Consider the following 16,560-nt stretch of genomic DNA (forward strand, 5'->3'; position numbering starts at 1 on the left):
TGTACACCTTGGAAGACATTATTTTAGCTGGGGCCAAAATAGGGGGCATTATTAAAGCTGGGGGCAGTAAAAAACAAAAATTCTTACACTATGGGGGAAATTAATTTAGCTGGGGGCCTACATGGGGGCATTAATAAAGGTGTGGGCAGCAAAAAAAAAAAATCCTACACTATGGGGGGACATTATTTTAGCTGGGGGCCTACCATTCTGTGGGTGTTCTCAGAAGGGTGGGTCTAGAAATAACTGCCAATCAAATTCTTTCATTTTTCATGTCCGTTTTTAACAGACCTGAAAAACTGATGCAAAACGGACATTAAAAACGGACACACGGCCAGAAAATGGATGCACACACTGATGCAAAATGGTCATGAAAAATTGACAGTGTGTCTGTATTTACCGGAAGTTTTTTTCACTGTCGTGTGCATTGTAGCCTTAATGTCAATCATTGTTCTAAAAACTCAGTATTCTGATTTCAATTTTCACTCATACAAAGGTATTATTGTCTACCTGTTGTACATACACTATGGGGCATACCTGTTACCGAATTCAGGTTGTTCATTCATTCCCATTTCCACAGGTGTATAAAATCCAGCACAATCCATCTAGCCATACAATCTGCCTTTACAAACATTTGTGGAAGAATGTCTTATTCTAAAGAACTGAATTTGTATGTGATCCTGTAAGAGGATGCCACCATTCCACCAAGTCAGTTTGTGAAGTTTCGTCACTTGATATTCCACAATCCAACTTTAAATGGCATTATTGCAAAGTTGAAGTGACTCTGTGACCGACCATGTGAAATTACATTGGGTGGTTGCCGAGTGCTGAGGCGCACAGTGCATAGGTGTTCTAACCCTCCTCTGACATTACCAGCAGCACAGGCTGGGATGCTGCATGCAAGTCTAACTTCACAAAGTATAATGCCAAGTGTTGGATGGACTCGCGAGCTGTAGAAATATGTTCTGTGAAATGACAAATTACGCTTCTCTATCTGGTAGTCTGATCAGTTTAGGTTCGGTGCAGGCGAGGAGAACATTACCTGCCTGACTTGTATTGTGTGAACGGTAAAGTTTGGTGTCGGAGGGATAACGTTATGGGGTTGTTTTTCCGGGGTTGGCCTAGCTCCTTTCATTCCAGTGAAGTGAAGTGATATCTAAATGCTTCAGCATACCAAGACATTTTGGAAAATTGTATGCTTCAAACTTTGTGGCGCGTGTTTGGTCTAGGTCCTTTTTTGTTCCAGCATGACTGTGCCCCAGTGCACAAAGCAAGGTCTATAAAGGCATGGTTGGGTGAGTTTGGTGTGGAAGAACTTGACAGAGCCCTGACCTCAACCGCTTCGACCATCTTTTCGATGAACTGGGCCAGGCCCTCTCATCCAACCTGACCTAATGAATGCTAAAATTATTATCTAGAACTACATAGAGCCAGGTGGACAATAATAACTTTATATTACTCCAATGTAAAACATACCGATTTTCATTATCTTCCCTGAAATTCTGAATTTAGAGGAAGAAATGTGTTGTCAGCTGTCGTAAATGTATGCATAGAACACACTCGTTCAGCTCAGTTTTGTTTGCATTAAAATTGAAAGTATGTATGCCTTCAAATGCATGTGAATACCAATAGGAATAAATGCGGCTTTTCCGTTGGGGTTAAAGCTAAAATTCCTAAGGCATGCTTGGCATCAGACAGGAGAATTGTGTGTCAGCTGTTGTGTGTTTGGAAAAGCTTTGCCATTTAATATGCACTTAAAGGAACATCTGCTACACAAAATAATCCTCCTGACAAGTGACTGCCTCTGGAAGGTAGATGTATATTTAAGGCACAGTGTGGGTGTTACATTGAAATGCATATTGGTAATCTACATAATGTTAACATTGTATGCTCTCTCATATGCAAAGATCTGGCATTGACTATCATCTTAAATAAGTGAAGATATTTAGTACAATGAAATCACCTGGAATTTTACTGAACTCTGGTTTGGGAATACTATTACATATAGATTTTGCCGTGGATTTACTAAAATATGTGTAGCAGAAATTATTTGCCATGTGTGGACACAACCTTTTGGGGGAAGTTAGGAAATATTGCAATCAGTCAGCCAACAGCTACATAAGGCTCTGTGCAGATTGAGCCCTAAGTTTGATGTATAGGCTGGGAAATCTCCCAATGTACTGTATATGGCAAATTTATCTATAGGGCTCCATTGAAACGGCAGAGGCCAAAAAAGGGTCCTATGCAGAAGGCTACCACATTTAGTGGGTGAAATGCCATTGTATGCATTCCTGCATGTCAGGAAATCATCCCATTGTATACCTTAGACAGAAGGCTCAACCACAGTCTACACCAGGGATGGCCAACCTGAGGCTCTCCAGCTGTTGCAAAACTACAACTCCCAGTATGCCCAGACTGCCTACAGCAGGGCATGGTGGGAGTTGTAGTTTTACAACAGCTGGAGAGCCGCGGGTTGGCCATGCCTGGTCTACACAAAGCCTTGGGTATATGAGCAGCATAAGAGATTAATTCACAGAATACTTAAAGGAACACTAAAACCTAGAAATAAATAATACAAGTAGGCAAGAAATATAGTCGCCCTATATGTTTATCACGCATAATCCTGACCGAGATCTCCTTGTGGAGACAGACTGAGGGGTGGAGACTAAATAATCCTTACTAAGCAGACAGGGGAGAGGCTCCTGCTGCAGCCAGTTGCCCAACAGCCAGACACAGGACAGAGGAGAGTTCTTCATATATTTTGTAGTATGAGACAAAGAAGTGTTTAGCCTACCAATCGAGAAGAATTACTGTATGCAGCCCATGAACGAGCCATGTGAGGTAAAGGAACACTAAACTGCCCAGAAAGATTAGTTTGAACCTGTGTTCTGTTACCTCCAAGCCTGGTTTAGTATCTCCACTTTCTCTCCCAACTACTTCCTCAAAAGATAAGAGATTTTAGCCGTTTCAAAATGAAAAGTGACTGTCAGCTCATGAAATCTAGGAAATATTTCAAAGTGCTAAGGCTAGGTTTTTCATCAGTGCTTTTATTTCTGATTTTCTGCTGTGTTCTACAAGCAGAACAATGAAAATAACAAAAGTGCTGGAGCCACCAGATGACTGAAACGAATGAACCCCATTGATAATGGGATTTGTCGGGTTTCTGTTAGAAGACCCAGCATTTTACCAGACAAAAACCACAGCATGCTCTGCTAATTTAACCCATAGTTTTGGCATTATCAGCTACTATCGGAGTCTGTTGACGCAGGTTTGAACAAAGTCTTATTTTATGTAAATTAAAGTGAAAGATATATAAATCTTGGAAGTCGCCAGGTTTTATTGCTCAGCTCCTTGCTATTTTGGCAGTCTGTTCTCTGAATTACTAGTGTGCTGTTGTTTTTTGTAGATGCTATAAAGCTTCAGTTGGTGGAGGCTGGCCTGGTGGAGTGTTTACTGGACATAGTCCATCAAACTGTGAACAGTGACAAAGATGATGACATTGCAGAGCTCAAAACAGCCTCTGATCTAATGGTCCTTCTGCTTTTAGGTGGTAAGTTCATGTAAGATTTTGTATGCTCATACCCAGTGGGAAATTATAATATGGGCAGCTTTGGAGCTGCCAGGGGCTGCCGTTGGTGGGTGTCATGACCACACAAATCGCCCATCATATTAAAAGAAGGGCACCGATAGAAATGAATGTTATTGGCCATGGCATGCGCCAGTGTATGCTCTCACATGCCCTCTGTGATCAGTTGCTGGTAGCTGCAGCTGCTTGGTGCAAATCAAACAGCCAGCTTGTGGTTGATGCGGTTCTGCGGCCGCCATCTTGCAGTTGCTGCACTGACCCTTTCCTGGCTAGGCTGGCAGATGTGTCTGTCCCTTGCTGGAGCTATTTTTGCTTGGTACATTGTCGAAACAAATCACTGAAAAAAAGATAATATTGCACTAAAAAAAATAGATTCAAGCATTATATATGGACCAAGCCCTCACTCTGATGTAATAAAATCTGAGACACTTATCCAATATATTTTGATCAAAACACATCTGTGCCCACCTACCCAGCACCAAGGTGGTCTCGGGTCAGACAGGTCCTACGCTAAACCTACGTAAGCCGTTGGGCTTCTATGTTCAGAAGTGCATTGGTACATTGTCTCCTAACACCCCCTCCAGCACAGTATAATTAATAATCTTAATATATCACAGCTACCTGTAAAATATTGAGATCACCATTTGGGTCTTTTAACATGATGCAGTGAGATTGCAGTTTATTACCCATAATTCTAGCAAAATAATGTTTCTCAAAAACAGCTAAGGCTACTTTCACATCTCCAGTTTGAATTCCGGCAGAGAACAGCCTGCAGTAATTCTCCAGATCCGGCACTACCGGATGTGGACAGAATGTGCACCAGCCCCATTAAGTATAATGGGGTTCTGCAGAGATCTGTGCCCTTTCCCGCAGACAAGCAGAGAACCAGCTGCATATGCTGGCATTTCTGGCCGCCCCTGCGCTTGTCTCCTGGAACGGCCATGCTGGAGTTTTACACCGGAGGTGTGAAATTAGCCTTAGTTTTGTCACTCTTTTGTGGTAATTGTGGCAGTATACCACAATTTCACTACACCATGTGAATAAGTTCTTCAGAAAAGTGGTGCTACTGACTATAGACACTGTGTATAGGAAGGAAACAGGTAAGTTATTTGTACAGCCCAGAGCCAGTGGCACACTTAGTCTGCCACCGCTCATAGCAGTGTCTGGTGGCATGTTAAAGGGGTTTTCAGAGTTATATTTATTGGTGACCTATCCTCAGTATAGGTCATCAATATCAGATCGGCTGGGGTCCGACACAGACACCCCCGCCGATCAGCTGTTTGAAGAGAAGGCGCGCGCTGTGCCAGCGCTGCCTCCTTCATTGTTTACCTGCTCGCCGTTGCATCTGCAGCGGTGAGCAGGTGTAATTACACCCAAGCCGTCCCATTCATTTCAATGGTACGGATCGCTTCTATACACTTGTCCCACACACTTGGGTACGGACCAGTAGACAGGCTTCAAGCCGGGTGGTGCACGCAGATAGGGATCCTGGCTGACGGTCCCAACTCATCCAGTAGCTTCAATAATCCGCAGCACTCGCCAGTAGTTGATGTAAAATGGTGATTTATACACTCAGACAGCAAGATTATAGCGACGTTTCGACCATGGTTGGTCTTTATCAAGCCTTGATAAAGACCAACCATGGTCGAAACGTCGCTATAATCTTGCTGTCTGAGTGAATAAATCACCATTTTACATAAACTACTGGCGAGTGCTGCGGATTATTGAAGCTTTTCTATGCTGAGGATAGGTCATCAATAAACATAACTTGGACAACCCCTTTAATAGGGGAGCCAGGGAAGATTAGTGTCAGGTGAATGATGGTATACGGTAGTTCATTTGTATGTGCTGCTTGGGAGCATGTCACTACTGACTGAGTAGGGATTGACCGATTATCGGTTTTACCGATATTATCAGCCGATATTCAGGATTTTGACAGTTATCGGTATCGGCATCTATTTTGCCGATATTCCGATAACGTATGGGGAACACAGATCGCGCTGCTGACAGCGCTCTCCGTGTTCCCTCAGCAGCACAGGGGAGAAGGAAGCAGTGTCTCCCTCCCCCTGTGATGCTGCTGCCGCTCCGCCAATGAGAGGAGAGAAGACAAGAGGAGGGGAGGGGCTGTGGCCACTGCGCCACCAATGATGTTGACTTACTCATTCATTCAAATTGAACAGGAGGCGGGAGCTGGCTGCAGAATCACATAGCCAGCTCCCGACCTCTATGAGCAGCAGCTGCGATCCGCGGTAGTTAACCCCTCAGGTGCCGCGGATCGCAGCTACCGCTCATAGAGGTCGGGAGCCGGCTATGTGATTCTGCAGCCAGCTCCCGCCTCCTGTATATGAATAAATGAGAGATTTATGTTCATTGGTGGCGCAGTGTGGCCCCCCAAGCCCCCCAGTATTATCATTGGTGGCGCAGTGCGCCCCCCACCCCCGTATTAAAAACATCGGTGGCGCAGTCCGCCCCCCACCCAAGCCCCCCCAGTTTTAATCATTGGTGGCAGTGGCCACAGGGTCCCCTCTCCCCTCCTCCTCCGATCGGAGCCCCAGCAGTGTAAGCTTGGGACTTCGATCAGTTACCATGGCAGCCAGGACGCTATTGAAGCCCTGGCTGCCATGGTAAGCTCCATGCTGCTGTGTGCACAGAGCAGCAGGGACAGTGTGAGATCCTATTCACCCTGATAGAGATCTATCAGGGTGAATAGGACAAGGGTTCTAGTCCCTAAGGGGGTTAAAAGTTAGTAAAAAATAAACACCAAAATATTAAGTATAAATAAAAAAGAAAGATTTACAAAAAAACAAAACTACACATTAACAATAAAAATATTCATTTTCAGCAGATGTGTGTAGGAATTTTTTTTCTTTTTCAAAAATGAAATTTCACAGAATATCGGTATAAATTTATCGGCTAACGGCCTGAAAGTTCACAAATTATCGGTATCGGCTCTAAAAAATCCATATCGGTCGATCCCTACTACTGAGGTCAGTGAATTGACTGCAGTTGTGCATGTGACCACAGAAGGGACCTCACACCGGACCAGAAGGATCGGGGACAGAAGACTCAGTGCTGGAACAGAGTGCATTCGGTAGGTGAGTGAGGTTTTTTCTTTCTTTTATTCACTTTGCCAGTCGGAGTCCTCACTAAAAAGATTTTGGGGCTGGTCTTTTGATTTTACAATTGTTTGATACTTGGAATTGTTTTACTAAATGTTTATGGATGACAGTTTGATTTTTGTTTTTTGTGTACAGATGAGTCCATGCAGAAGCTGTTTGAAGGTGGAAAAGGCAGCGTCTTTCAGAGGGTTCTGTCCTGGCTTCCATCACATAATCATCAGCTACAGTTAGCTGGTGCCCTGGCAATAGCCAATTTTGCTAGAAATGGTAAATTACCTTGTTTGTAGATGTAGATCCAATCTATTTAAGTGGCAGTATTTTCTGTAACCGCAGTCACATCAGTCCCTGTTTCCAATGGAGTTCACACTCTGATTTCCCCTATTGCAGTACCAGGAATAATTTCATAGGAAGCCTCTAAGCCTATAGTTGTGTTTCTGCAATACAGGAGGAATTAAAATACTGAGAAGAAATCCCAGTATACACATAGTGACTCTTTCCAGATCAGTTCCATTAGCAAAAGTTATCACAGCATTTTGCATATTTACTTTTACTTAGTAGTTAGAAAGTTGTTTTTTGTTTTTTTTACTTTAATTTCAGATTGTAGACTGATGTTATATCGGGATGGTTAGAAAAAAAAGAAAAACACACTTTTTTTTACTTTAATTTCATATTGTAGACCGATTTTCTGCCTAGCAAATGATTTTTTATTTTTTATTTCCTATTCTTTGTTATTAGAAACTAGATGTTTTTCTGAATTCCTAACAGAAAAACTAGCCTTGTTGCCCAATCATAATGCAGCTTTAATTTTTTATTTTATTTTTTCCAGAGCAGTTTACACCATAAATGTTGAGCCCTGATTGGTTATGGCCTACAAGGCAAGTTTTTCTTTTAGGCCATTTTGACAAAACATGACTGGGATATTTAGAAAACTCTCAGAAGGATTCACTTCAATACTGGTTGGTAATCTTCTAGCCACTGGTGAACGGTCTGTTTGCTGACAGCCTATACAGCAGTGAATCAGTTTTGCAGATATGACAACACAGAAAACGCCAATATCTCTGTAGGTGACAATAAAGAACATTAGAGAACATTCGCTATCACTCTGATCTCTGGTTTACTAAAATATGGGCAATTTTATGTTGTGTTGGACATTCTTCTTTTATAATCGATTAAGGGAAGCAGTTGTATGTACCATGTACTGCGTGGGGGAGATTTGCGTAGACTGATGTTAAACTAAAATATGTTGGAGTCAGATGTACCAGAGTTATTAAGAATCTTTGGATGACTGTACAGTAGAAGTTGAAATCTACACCTGGTACAAGCAGGCAATAATATCTGCTATAATTGCTGTGCAGCTAAACCCTGCCACTTTTCTGATCACTTATAAAAACTGGCAAGAAGATTGTAAAACAGAAGAAAGTCACACATTATTGTGCAGCTGTGGCTTATAATGTGTGTCTTTTCAACAGCAGAATGCAAGAATAATTTTTTCCCTGTGATAGTATACTCTCTACCGTAACATTACTAACTAAGCTATGTTGCCTGCCAAAGTTGACAGTAATCTGTCTAATTTAGATGGGAACTGCATTCATATGGTGGACAATGGCATTGTGCAGAAGCTTGTGGATCTTCTAGACAGACATGTAGAAGAAGGCAATGTAACTGTACAGCATGCTGCTCTTAGTGCTCTTAGAAACCTGGCAATTCCTGGTAAGTAGTCCACATAGTTGAATAAATTGGTATTATATATAAAAAAAATCACTTGTATTGTGAGTGTACCTAAACTCATTAAAATAACTTTTTTTAATAGTTATGTTCTTTAATGGGAGAAAAAAAAACTTTTTTTCAATTGGTCTTTATTAAAAAAAAAATATGGAGCCTTTTTTTCTGTAAATAGCTGAGATGCTCTAGTGGCAGCCTTTGGTTTTTCTCACTTTTCCGTCAGTCAGGTAGCTGACGGGCCCTTTTATCTCTGCTCTGACATTATAACACTCTTTATAGCTCGGTTTTTATCTTACTGATAAGAATGTGGCTTAAATAACGGATTATGACCTTAGTAATTTAGAGATCAGGTTTATTAGATGACCATCACAAAGTGAAAATGAAAGTACTAGTCACACAGCTAGAAAAACAGTTAACCCTTTGTGACAGAACAGCTCAATATTTTTAATAATGACCAATTGAAAAAAAACGATTTTTAGCCAAAAAAAAGTAAAATGCAATCATAAACAAAAATTGCCTCCGAAGGTGTACATAGCCTTCAATTACAATTTTAAGAATCCATCTCAAAAAAAGTCTTTTTTTTTTTAAACTGCCCACTGTTCCTGCTGTGACAACGTCCTGAGGTAGACTATTCCATAGATTTACAGTTCTTACAGTAAAGAAGCTTTGACGCTTCTGGAGACTGAACTTTTTCTTCTCCAGATGGAGGCAGTTCTCCCTTGCCTTTTGCGGGGATTTTACATGCAACAGCTTTTCACTGTATTTTTGTATGGCCCATTTATATATTTGTATAGGTTAATCATGTCCCCCCTTAAACACCTTCTCAAGACTAAATATATTTAATTCTCTTACTCTTTCCTTATAATTAAGACCCTCCATGCCCCGTATCAGTTCAGTTGCTTCTCATTTGTACTTTTTCCAGCTCCAGGGAAACCTTTCTATGGACTGGTGCCCAGAACTGAACTGCATATTCCAGGCCACACCAAAGCTTTGTAAAGTGGTAATATTAGATCCCTGTCCCGCAAGTCTATGCCTCTTGTTCAATTGATATTTAATCTATTAAAAAAAAGATACAAAGCGGGCTATGACCTCCATTCTCCTCAGTCCTGTAATTGTTTTGTACATACTACATTTTGCTGGTCCAATGCAAGTTTCCATCAGTCGTGTTCTGGATTTTTCTGTTGCCTCAAAAATACATGCCAGTATATATATTATTAATTACTCATTTTCTTTAAGCCAACTTCAAGCAGCATTGTGCCTTTACATCTTTATATGTAGACAGCACAAAAGTTTTTTCTTTTTATCATTTCATAGTTGTGAACAAAGCAAAAATGTTGTCAGCTGGAGTATCGGAAGAAGTGCTCAAGTTTCTGAAGTCAGAAATGCCTCCAGTACAGTTTAAATTATTGGGAACCCTACGGATGTTAATAGATGCTCAAGGTAACAATGCATTATATATGGTGAGAAAATTTATCTCATTTGATAATGGTAAAATTTACGTAAATAGATTCTATATGCTGGTAGAAAGACAAGTGGGGATAAATAAATGGTAGGTAGTTAACGCTGTGTGCCTTTAATAGTACATCATGGCACGGGTTCAGGAGCTGTGCCTGCGCCATCACTTGCTGGGTCTCAGCTGTATTACACAGCTGACACTATGCTGTTCTTAGTGTCCATGACATCTGAGTGGTTAGACAGAGGGTGCTCTCTCTTTACTCTGATCAGTACGCCGCTATTGTGGAGCGTCTAGTATTTTTCTTGGCAACCGGGAGCCTCTGTCAGAATCACTATGTAATGTAATACAGAAGTATTGTTCTAAATGGATAGACCACAGGTTCATGTCCTTATTAACCCCTTTTGCTACCAGCGCCGTACATGTATGGTGCTGAAGCGATAGGCAAACATGCCGCCCGTTCGCACGTGCAGCGGGCGTCATGGCCTGCGGGTCTCCGCTGCTTCAAACTGCAAAGACTAGCGGCTAATAATGGTGATCGCGGTAATTAAAGTCTTTTAGATGCCGTGATCAAGTGAGATAAGGACATCTAAAAGGTGAAAAACGACCAGTGAGGATGTCTGTAATTGATTTCAATACACTCAGTCTTGCTGAAGAGGCTGAGATTAAACCTGCAATTCTTATTTTGGCCACCAGGTGGCAGGCCAACATAAGAAATGAGCAATCTTCAATAATAAATGGATTTTAAAAATCCATGATTGTTCAGAGTTAAAAAAAAATTAAAATAATTGAATTTTGTACGCTCAAATAGAAGCTTCAAAATCATTACAAAAAAGTTAAAAAAATAAAATATATATAAAAGTTTAAATCACTCCCCTTTCCGTAGAAAAAAAAATATATACATAAATAACAAAAAAATATATAAACATTATGGGTATCATAGCGATCGAAAATGCCTGTACTATTAAAATATGAAAATATTTTTCCAATACGGCGAATGGCGTAACGGAAAAAAGGGTCAAAATAGCTAATTTGCCTTTTTTTCATTGCTTCTCTTACCCCAAAAAAGTTATAAAATGTGATCAACAAGTCACACACATTCCAAGGTATCAATAATGACCTGCAAAAAAATGAGCCCCCACACAGCTCAGTAGATATAACTATAAAAAAAAAGTTATGGGGGACAGAATATGGTAATGTAAAAAAAAAAAAAAAAAAAAAAAGATTTTTTTTTTCCCCAAAGTTTACATTTATTTTTAGATGTAAAAAACCTATACAGGGGTATCGTTGTAATCGTACTGACCCAGAGAATGAAGGGCATGCGACAAACGGAATGCCGTGGGAACAAAACCTATAAAACAGTGGAGAAATAGCTTCTTCTTTTTTTCACCCCATTTTGATTTTTTTTTTTTTTACCACTTCCCACTATGTTGTATGGCATAATAAATGACAATAAGAGTACAACTTGTCCCGCAAAAAATAAGCCCTCATACAGATTATATGAACCGAAATATAAAAAAGTTATGGCTCAAGGAAGATAGGTAAGAAAAATAAAACCGCAAAAACGAAAAAGCCTCCTGTATCCTAAGGGTTAAAAGAGAACCGGTCACTGCGAAATGCAGTGCAATCTGTAGACAGTATGTTATAGAGCAGGTGATGCTGAGCAGATTGATATATAGCTCTGTGGGGAAATATTCAGCAAACCGTGTAATTTACACAATTAAACTTTGACTTATTCTGAACGTGCACAGCAATCATTGACAGTTATCACTGTATACACATTTACACAGAGAATGCTATCGGTCAATGATAACACCTTCCCGTGAACAGCGAAAGTCAGCAGAATCAGAGATTTAAATGTAGAAATGACAAGTTTTATTAAAGCTTTTTCGTTAAAACTATATATCAATCTGCTCAGCAACTTTTGCTTTATAACATGCTCCCTTAAGATTACACTGCATTTTGTGGTGACAGGTTCTCTTTCCCCACTTATGTGTGGGGGAGGGAATCTGCTTTGACCCCTCATGTCTGGAAATAGTAGCAGCTGACAATCTAAGATTTAAAACAAGACCAGAGCAATCAGAGCATTATCTCCTCTATTGCAAGAGAGATATAGCTTTTAGAAATCAGGTCAGGATGGATAGCAGCTGAAAATGAAATGAAAGCGGCTAAGGTTGGGCGATATCAAAAATATTCCCTCGATAACTAACTATATTAAGAAACTTATCGCGATAAATTCTCATTTAAAAGAAAAAAAAACACTTAGGGCCACAAGGAGACGTTATACTGTATGGGGCAGCCACAAGGAGACGTTATACTGTATAGGGCTGCCACAAGGAGACGTTATACTGTATGGGGGCAGCCACAAGGTGATGTTATACTGTATGGGGCAGCCCCAATGAGACGTTAAACTGTATGGGGCAGTGGCAGCCACAAGGAGACGTTGTACCGTATGGAGCACTGTCTGGGGCAGCCACAAGGAGACATTACTGTATGGGGGCACCCAAAAGGAAACATACTGTGTAGGGGCAGCCACAAGGAGACATTACTATATCGGGGAAGGCACAAGGGGACATTATACCTACATATGTCTTGTGGCCACAATACAGTAATGTCTTCTTGTTGGTCATGTCATATAGGGGTGGGCGATATGACCTAAAATCTATATTGCAATATAATTTTAAGCATATGCAATATATATTGCGATATATTGTTTTCTATATTTGGAGGGGGGGTGTTTAAACTTGTTTTTTACTTTTTATTTAATAACTATTAGCCTCCTTAAGGGCTAGAACCCTTGTCATATTCACCCTAATAGAGCTCTATTAGGGTGAATAGGACTTTACACTCTCCCTGCTGCCCTGTGCTTTGTGCACACAACAGCAGGGAGCTGACCATGGCAGCCAGCCTCTCATGTGCCCCCCATCCTCTCATGTGCCCCCTAGCCACTCATGTGCCCCACAGCCTCTGATCAGTCCCCCAGCCTCTGATCAGCCCCCCAGCCTCTCCCTCTTATCAGCCCCCTCTGGTAACTGAAACCCACCCCCTCTCCCTCCCAGTATTAATCATTGGTGGCAGTGCCGGCTCAGGAGAACATGGTGCGCGCCGAGACCGCGATCATTCACTACCGCTCCGTGGTCTTATCGCGGTCCGGCGATATAGGCGATATGCACAAAATCCATATCGTGGCACAAATTTATATTGCATATCGCCTATATCGCCAACCCCTAATGTCATATATGGGGGAGTGGGGAGGGACTCATGATGACTGCTATTTCAATGTGCAGTAGTGCCGTGCAGCTTGCAGGAAGGAGTAGGTCAGAGTCAGACAGGGCCGCAGTAGAAAACATACATGGTCACCATCATAGACAGACATTACACCTTTATTTACTCGGGTCGGGGCCAGCTGTAATTCTAATATATATTAGGGTCTCTCTCTCCAGGTGAAGTTGTGAACTCTGTGGGGGTCGGTCTCGGAGTAACTTGAGAAAGTTTCCCGCCACTCGCTCCTGTCCTGCGCTGCTCGGCGGCCTCGCTCGTCATCTGATTCCGATGTCAGTGGGCAGAGACTTCATTATGGGAGCGAGGAGGAGCCAGGGGCGGCCACTGCAGGCAGTAATTGTACTGGTGTGGTATGCAATCATGCAGGAGTGGGCGGCCGCGGACGCAGATTTTGAAGCTGTCAGCGCACATGACTGCTTCTATGAGGTCACAAAGTACGGCGGTTATTAGGAAACAGCGATATCATCATATCGCTGTTTCCTAATACCGCAGTACACCTCCAAGACTGGTATATCGCCTAGTTTCAGCTGCCTTCACTCTTGACCCCTCTTTCACTCTTGACTCGCTTTCTAACATCTTTGTCGCCCGATGTAGATTCTGGTCTTGTCTTAAAAAACGTTTGTGTGCATGTAGCCTTATTTCAGTGTCCGTTCGTTTTGTTTTTTTTGCAGATAGGAAGCGGACCCATTCTGCATAAGGATGTCCGTTCCGTAGCCCCGCAAAAAAAATAGAACATGTCCTATTCTTGTCCGTTTTAGCCATTGTTACAATGGATCCGCAAAAAAAAGCGGATGGCATACTGATGTCATCCATTTTTTTTGCGGACCGCAAAACACATCCGATCGTGTGCATGTAGCTTAAAGCTTAGATTTTCAGCTTTCAAGCAAGTCCAGGCCTATATCTCTAGCTACTTACTAGCAGGCTTCCCTTCAAGGCCTTCAGCTGGCTGTGATCTCAGGAAAGAAAAAAAATATAAAGAAAGTATAAATTTGGCATCATCATAATTGTAGTGACCCAAATAATAAAGTTACTTATACCACACAGTGATTACCGTGAAAAATAAATCCAAAATAATGTTAAAATTGCTATTTTTTTGCTATTCCTCCTAAAAATAAAATAATGAAAGTTAAAATAATAATAGTTCTTTAAAAAAACGAAACTCCTCCTACAAAATTTAAGGTCTCATCAAGCTAAATGAAATAAGAAAGAAAAAACAGCTGGAACATAGATGGGGGGAAATGTTACTAGCACATAAGGCTAAAATTAGTAATGTCAATAAAATGTTAAAATGCACTTGTATCCCCTGAGTTGTACGCCAGCTATAATTACTTCCGACCTAAATTCAAAGTCTACAACAAAAAAGTTACAATTTCAGGAGGATTTCTCCAATTTTAATGTGAGGTTAAAGAGTATTTGTCACCATGATCAACGCTGTAATGGCATTGGTGCTTGCACAGTGCAGATCTCACGCGGGGAGACTCTCCTGATATTAACCATGCATGAGCCAGTAAAGTCAGTGATCCACACAGTGAGGATGCCTGGCCCTGTCAATCAAGCCATGAGGGGGAGTGGCAACTTGGGAGAAGCAGTGGAGGTAAAGGTGTGCTCCGAGAGGCTAGGCCAGCCCCTCAGTGCTCCAATCACCTACGGTAATTTGCTTTTTGCAGCAACAAAGGTCTCATTTTATTAAAAAGCAATACCGCCACAGTTTTATGAGTTTAATTTTCACAGCATTACCTATACGATAAAACTGGCCTGTTAACTTAATCCTCCTGTTCAGTACGATTACAGTGATACTACATTTGTATTGTTTTTCTTGTGTTTAATACTAAAAAAAATAATAATAAAAACTTACCGGTAATTATTTTTTTATTAGCATTGCCACAACTTTATCATTACGGCTATAAAGTTGTTGTATTATTTTTTGCAGGGAGAACTTTTGTTTTTATTAATACCATTTTGAAGTGTGTTTTGACTTTTTGATCACTTTTTATTCAGTTATTTTGGGGGGAAGTGAAGTGACAAAAAAAAAAAGACAAATCGGCCATTTTGATTTTTCCCCCCCCCCCATTAAGGTGTTCACCGTACGGGATGAAAAAGTTTTATATTTTAATACTACTGCCGTTTTGGGACACAATGGTGCAAATCTTAGTTTTTATTGTTTATTTTTATTATGGGGAAAGAGGGGTGATTTGAATTATATTATTATTTTACTTTTTAATTTTTTTTATTTTTTACACTTTTTACGCCCCCTTAGTCGACTTGAATATGCTTCTCCTATACACTGCAATGAATTACTGTAGTGCATGGGAGATTCAGTATGTTTCTTTGGAGCCCTGCCACCTGCAGGCCTCTGTAAGAACTACATATTTAATAGTTTCGGATTCTTCATAGAGACCACGGCTATTACAGAGAATGAACTGCCTACCCATTCTCCACGCGCGGAAGCTGTTCACGCCCTGTGAACTAGGGATCGACCGATTATCGGCTGATATTTATGATTTTTAAAGTTATTGGTATCTGCATCTAATCCTGCCGATAATGCGTCCAGCGCACTATCACACTACATGAGCGCGCTGCTCAGCAGCACAGGGGAGAAGGAGTCCCTCTCTCCCTCCCCCCTACGCCACGCTGCCAATGAGGAGAGACGGGAGGAGGAGGGGTGGGCGCACTGCGCCACCAATGATGATCAACATCTAATACAAATACAGGAGGCAGTGCCCAGCCTAAAGGAAGCTGCAATCAGCGGCAGTTAACCCCTACTGTGAACGCAGCACTCCCAGTCAAAGCTGCCTCAGATGCTGTGGTCACAATTGACCGTGGCATCGGAAGGGTTAAGTGTCTGCGATCAGCATTATTGCCACATTGAAGACATTGCCTCCAGGTGTCTGCTGTTTAAAGCAGCATAAACCTGCCAACTATAGCCCCTGCTCTTCTCCGGGGTAGGACCCATCTTTAACGCCCTAATGCATAATGCTGTACATGTATGGCATTATGCGTCCGCAATTTTATGGAGCAGGCTGCTGCGGTGAGCCCGCTCCATAAGCGGCTGGTGCTGGCTGTATAATACAGCAGGCACCGAGCCACAATCATTGGAAACTGCGTACACGCTGAATCCCATCATTTAACAACTCTGGTGTCACGTTCAACAGCGATTGCAGAATCTGTGAGGTAAGACAGAGGGATGTGGCTGCCTCTCTCTCTCTTCCAATTGGAGCCCCTGCAGTGAAATCACAGGGCTCCAATCAGTTACCATGACAGTCTGGGGCCTGCTGAGGCATCTCAAGGCTGTCATATTAAACTCCCTGCTAAGCTGTGCATGAAGCACAGCTCAGCAAGGAGCATGTCAAAAGGCTATTCACCCTAATAGAGATCTGGGACAAGGAATCTAAAGATTCCAG

At 41.6% G+C, this 16,560-nt stretch overlaps 1 protein-coding gene across 2 annotated transcripts in view; it reads left to right on the forward strand.

Moving 5' to 3' along the window:
• Positions 1 to 16,560, forward strand: part of RAP1GDS1 (Rap1 GTPase-GDP dissociation stimulator 1) — a 143,736-nt gene that overhangs the window by 116,579 nt on the left and 10,597 nt on the right. For both annotated transcript variants that reach the window (XM_040418178.1, XM_040418179.1), the window contains 4 exons: positions 3,404 to 3,547; positions 6,838 to 6,969; positions 8,278 to 8,412; positions 9,739 to 9,864. In XM_040418178.1, coding sequence (XP_040274112.1) covers positions 3,404 to 3,547; positions 6,838 to 6,969; positions 8,278 to 8,412; positions 9,739 to 9,864 — 537 coding nt within the window. The remainder of the gene's footprint in view (positions 1 to 3,403; positions 3,548 to 6,837; positions 6,970 to 8,277; positions 8,413 to 9,738; positions 9,865 to 16,560) is intronic.

This window comes from Bufo bufo, chromosome 2 (genome assembly GCF_905171765.1).
Source record: "Bufo bufo chromosome 2, aBufBuf1.1, whole genome shotgun sequence".
Lineage (NCBI taxonomy): Eukaryota > Metazoa > Chordata > Amphibia > Anura > Bufonidae > Bufo > Bufo bufo.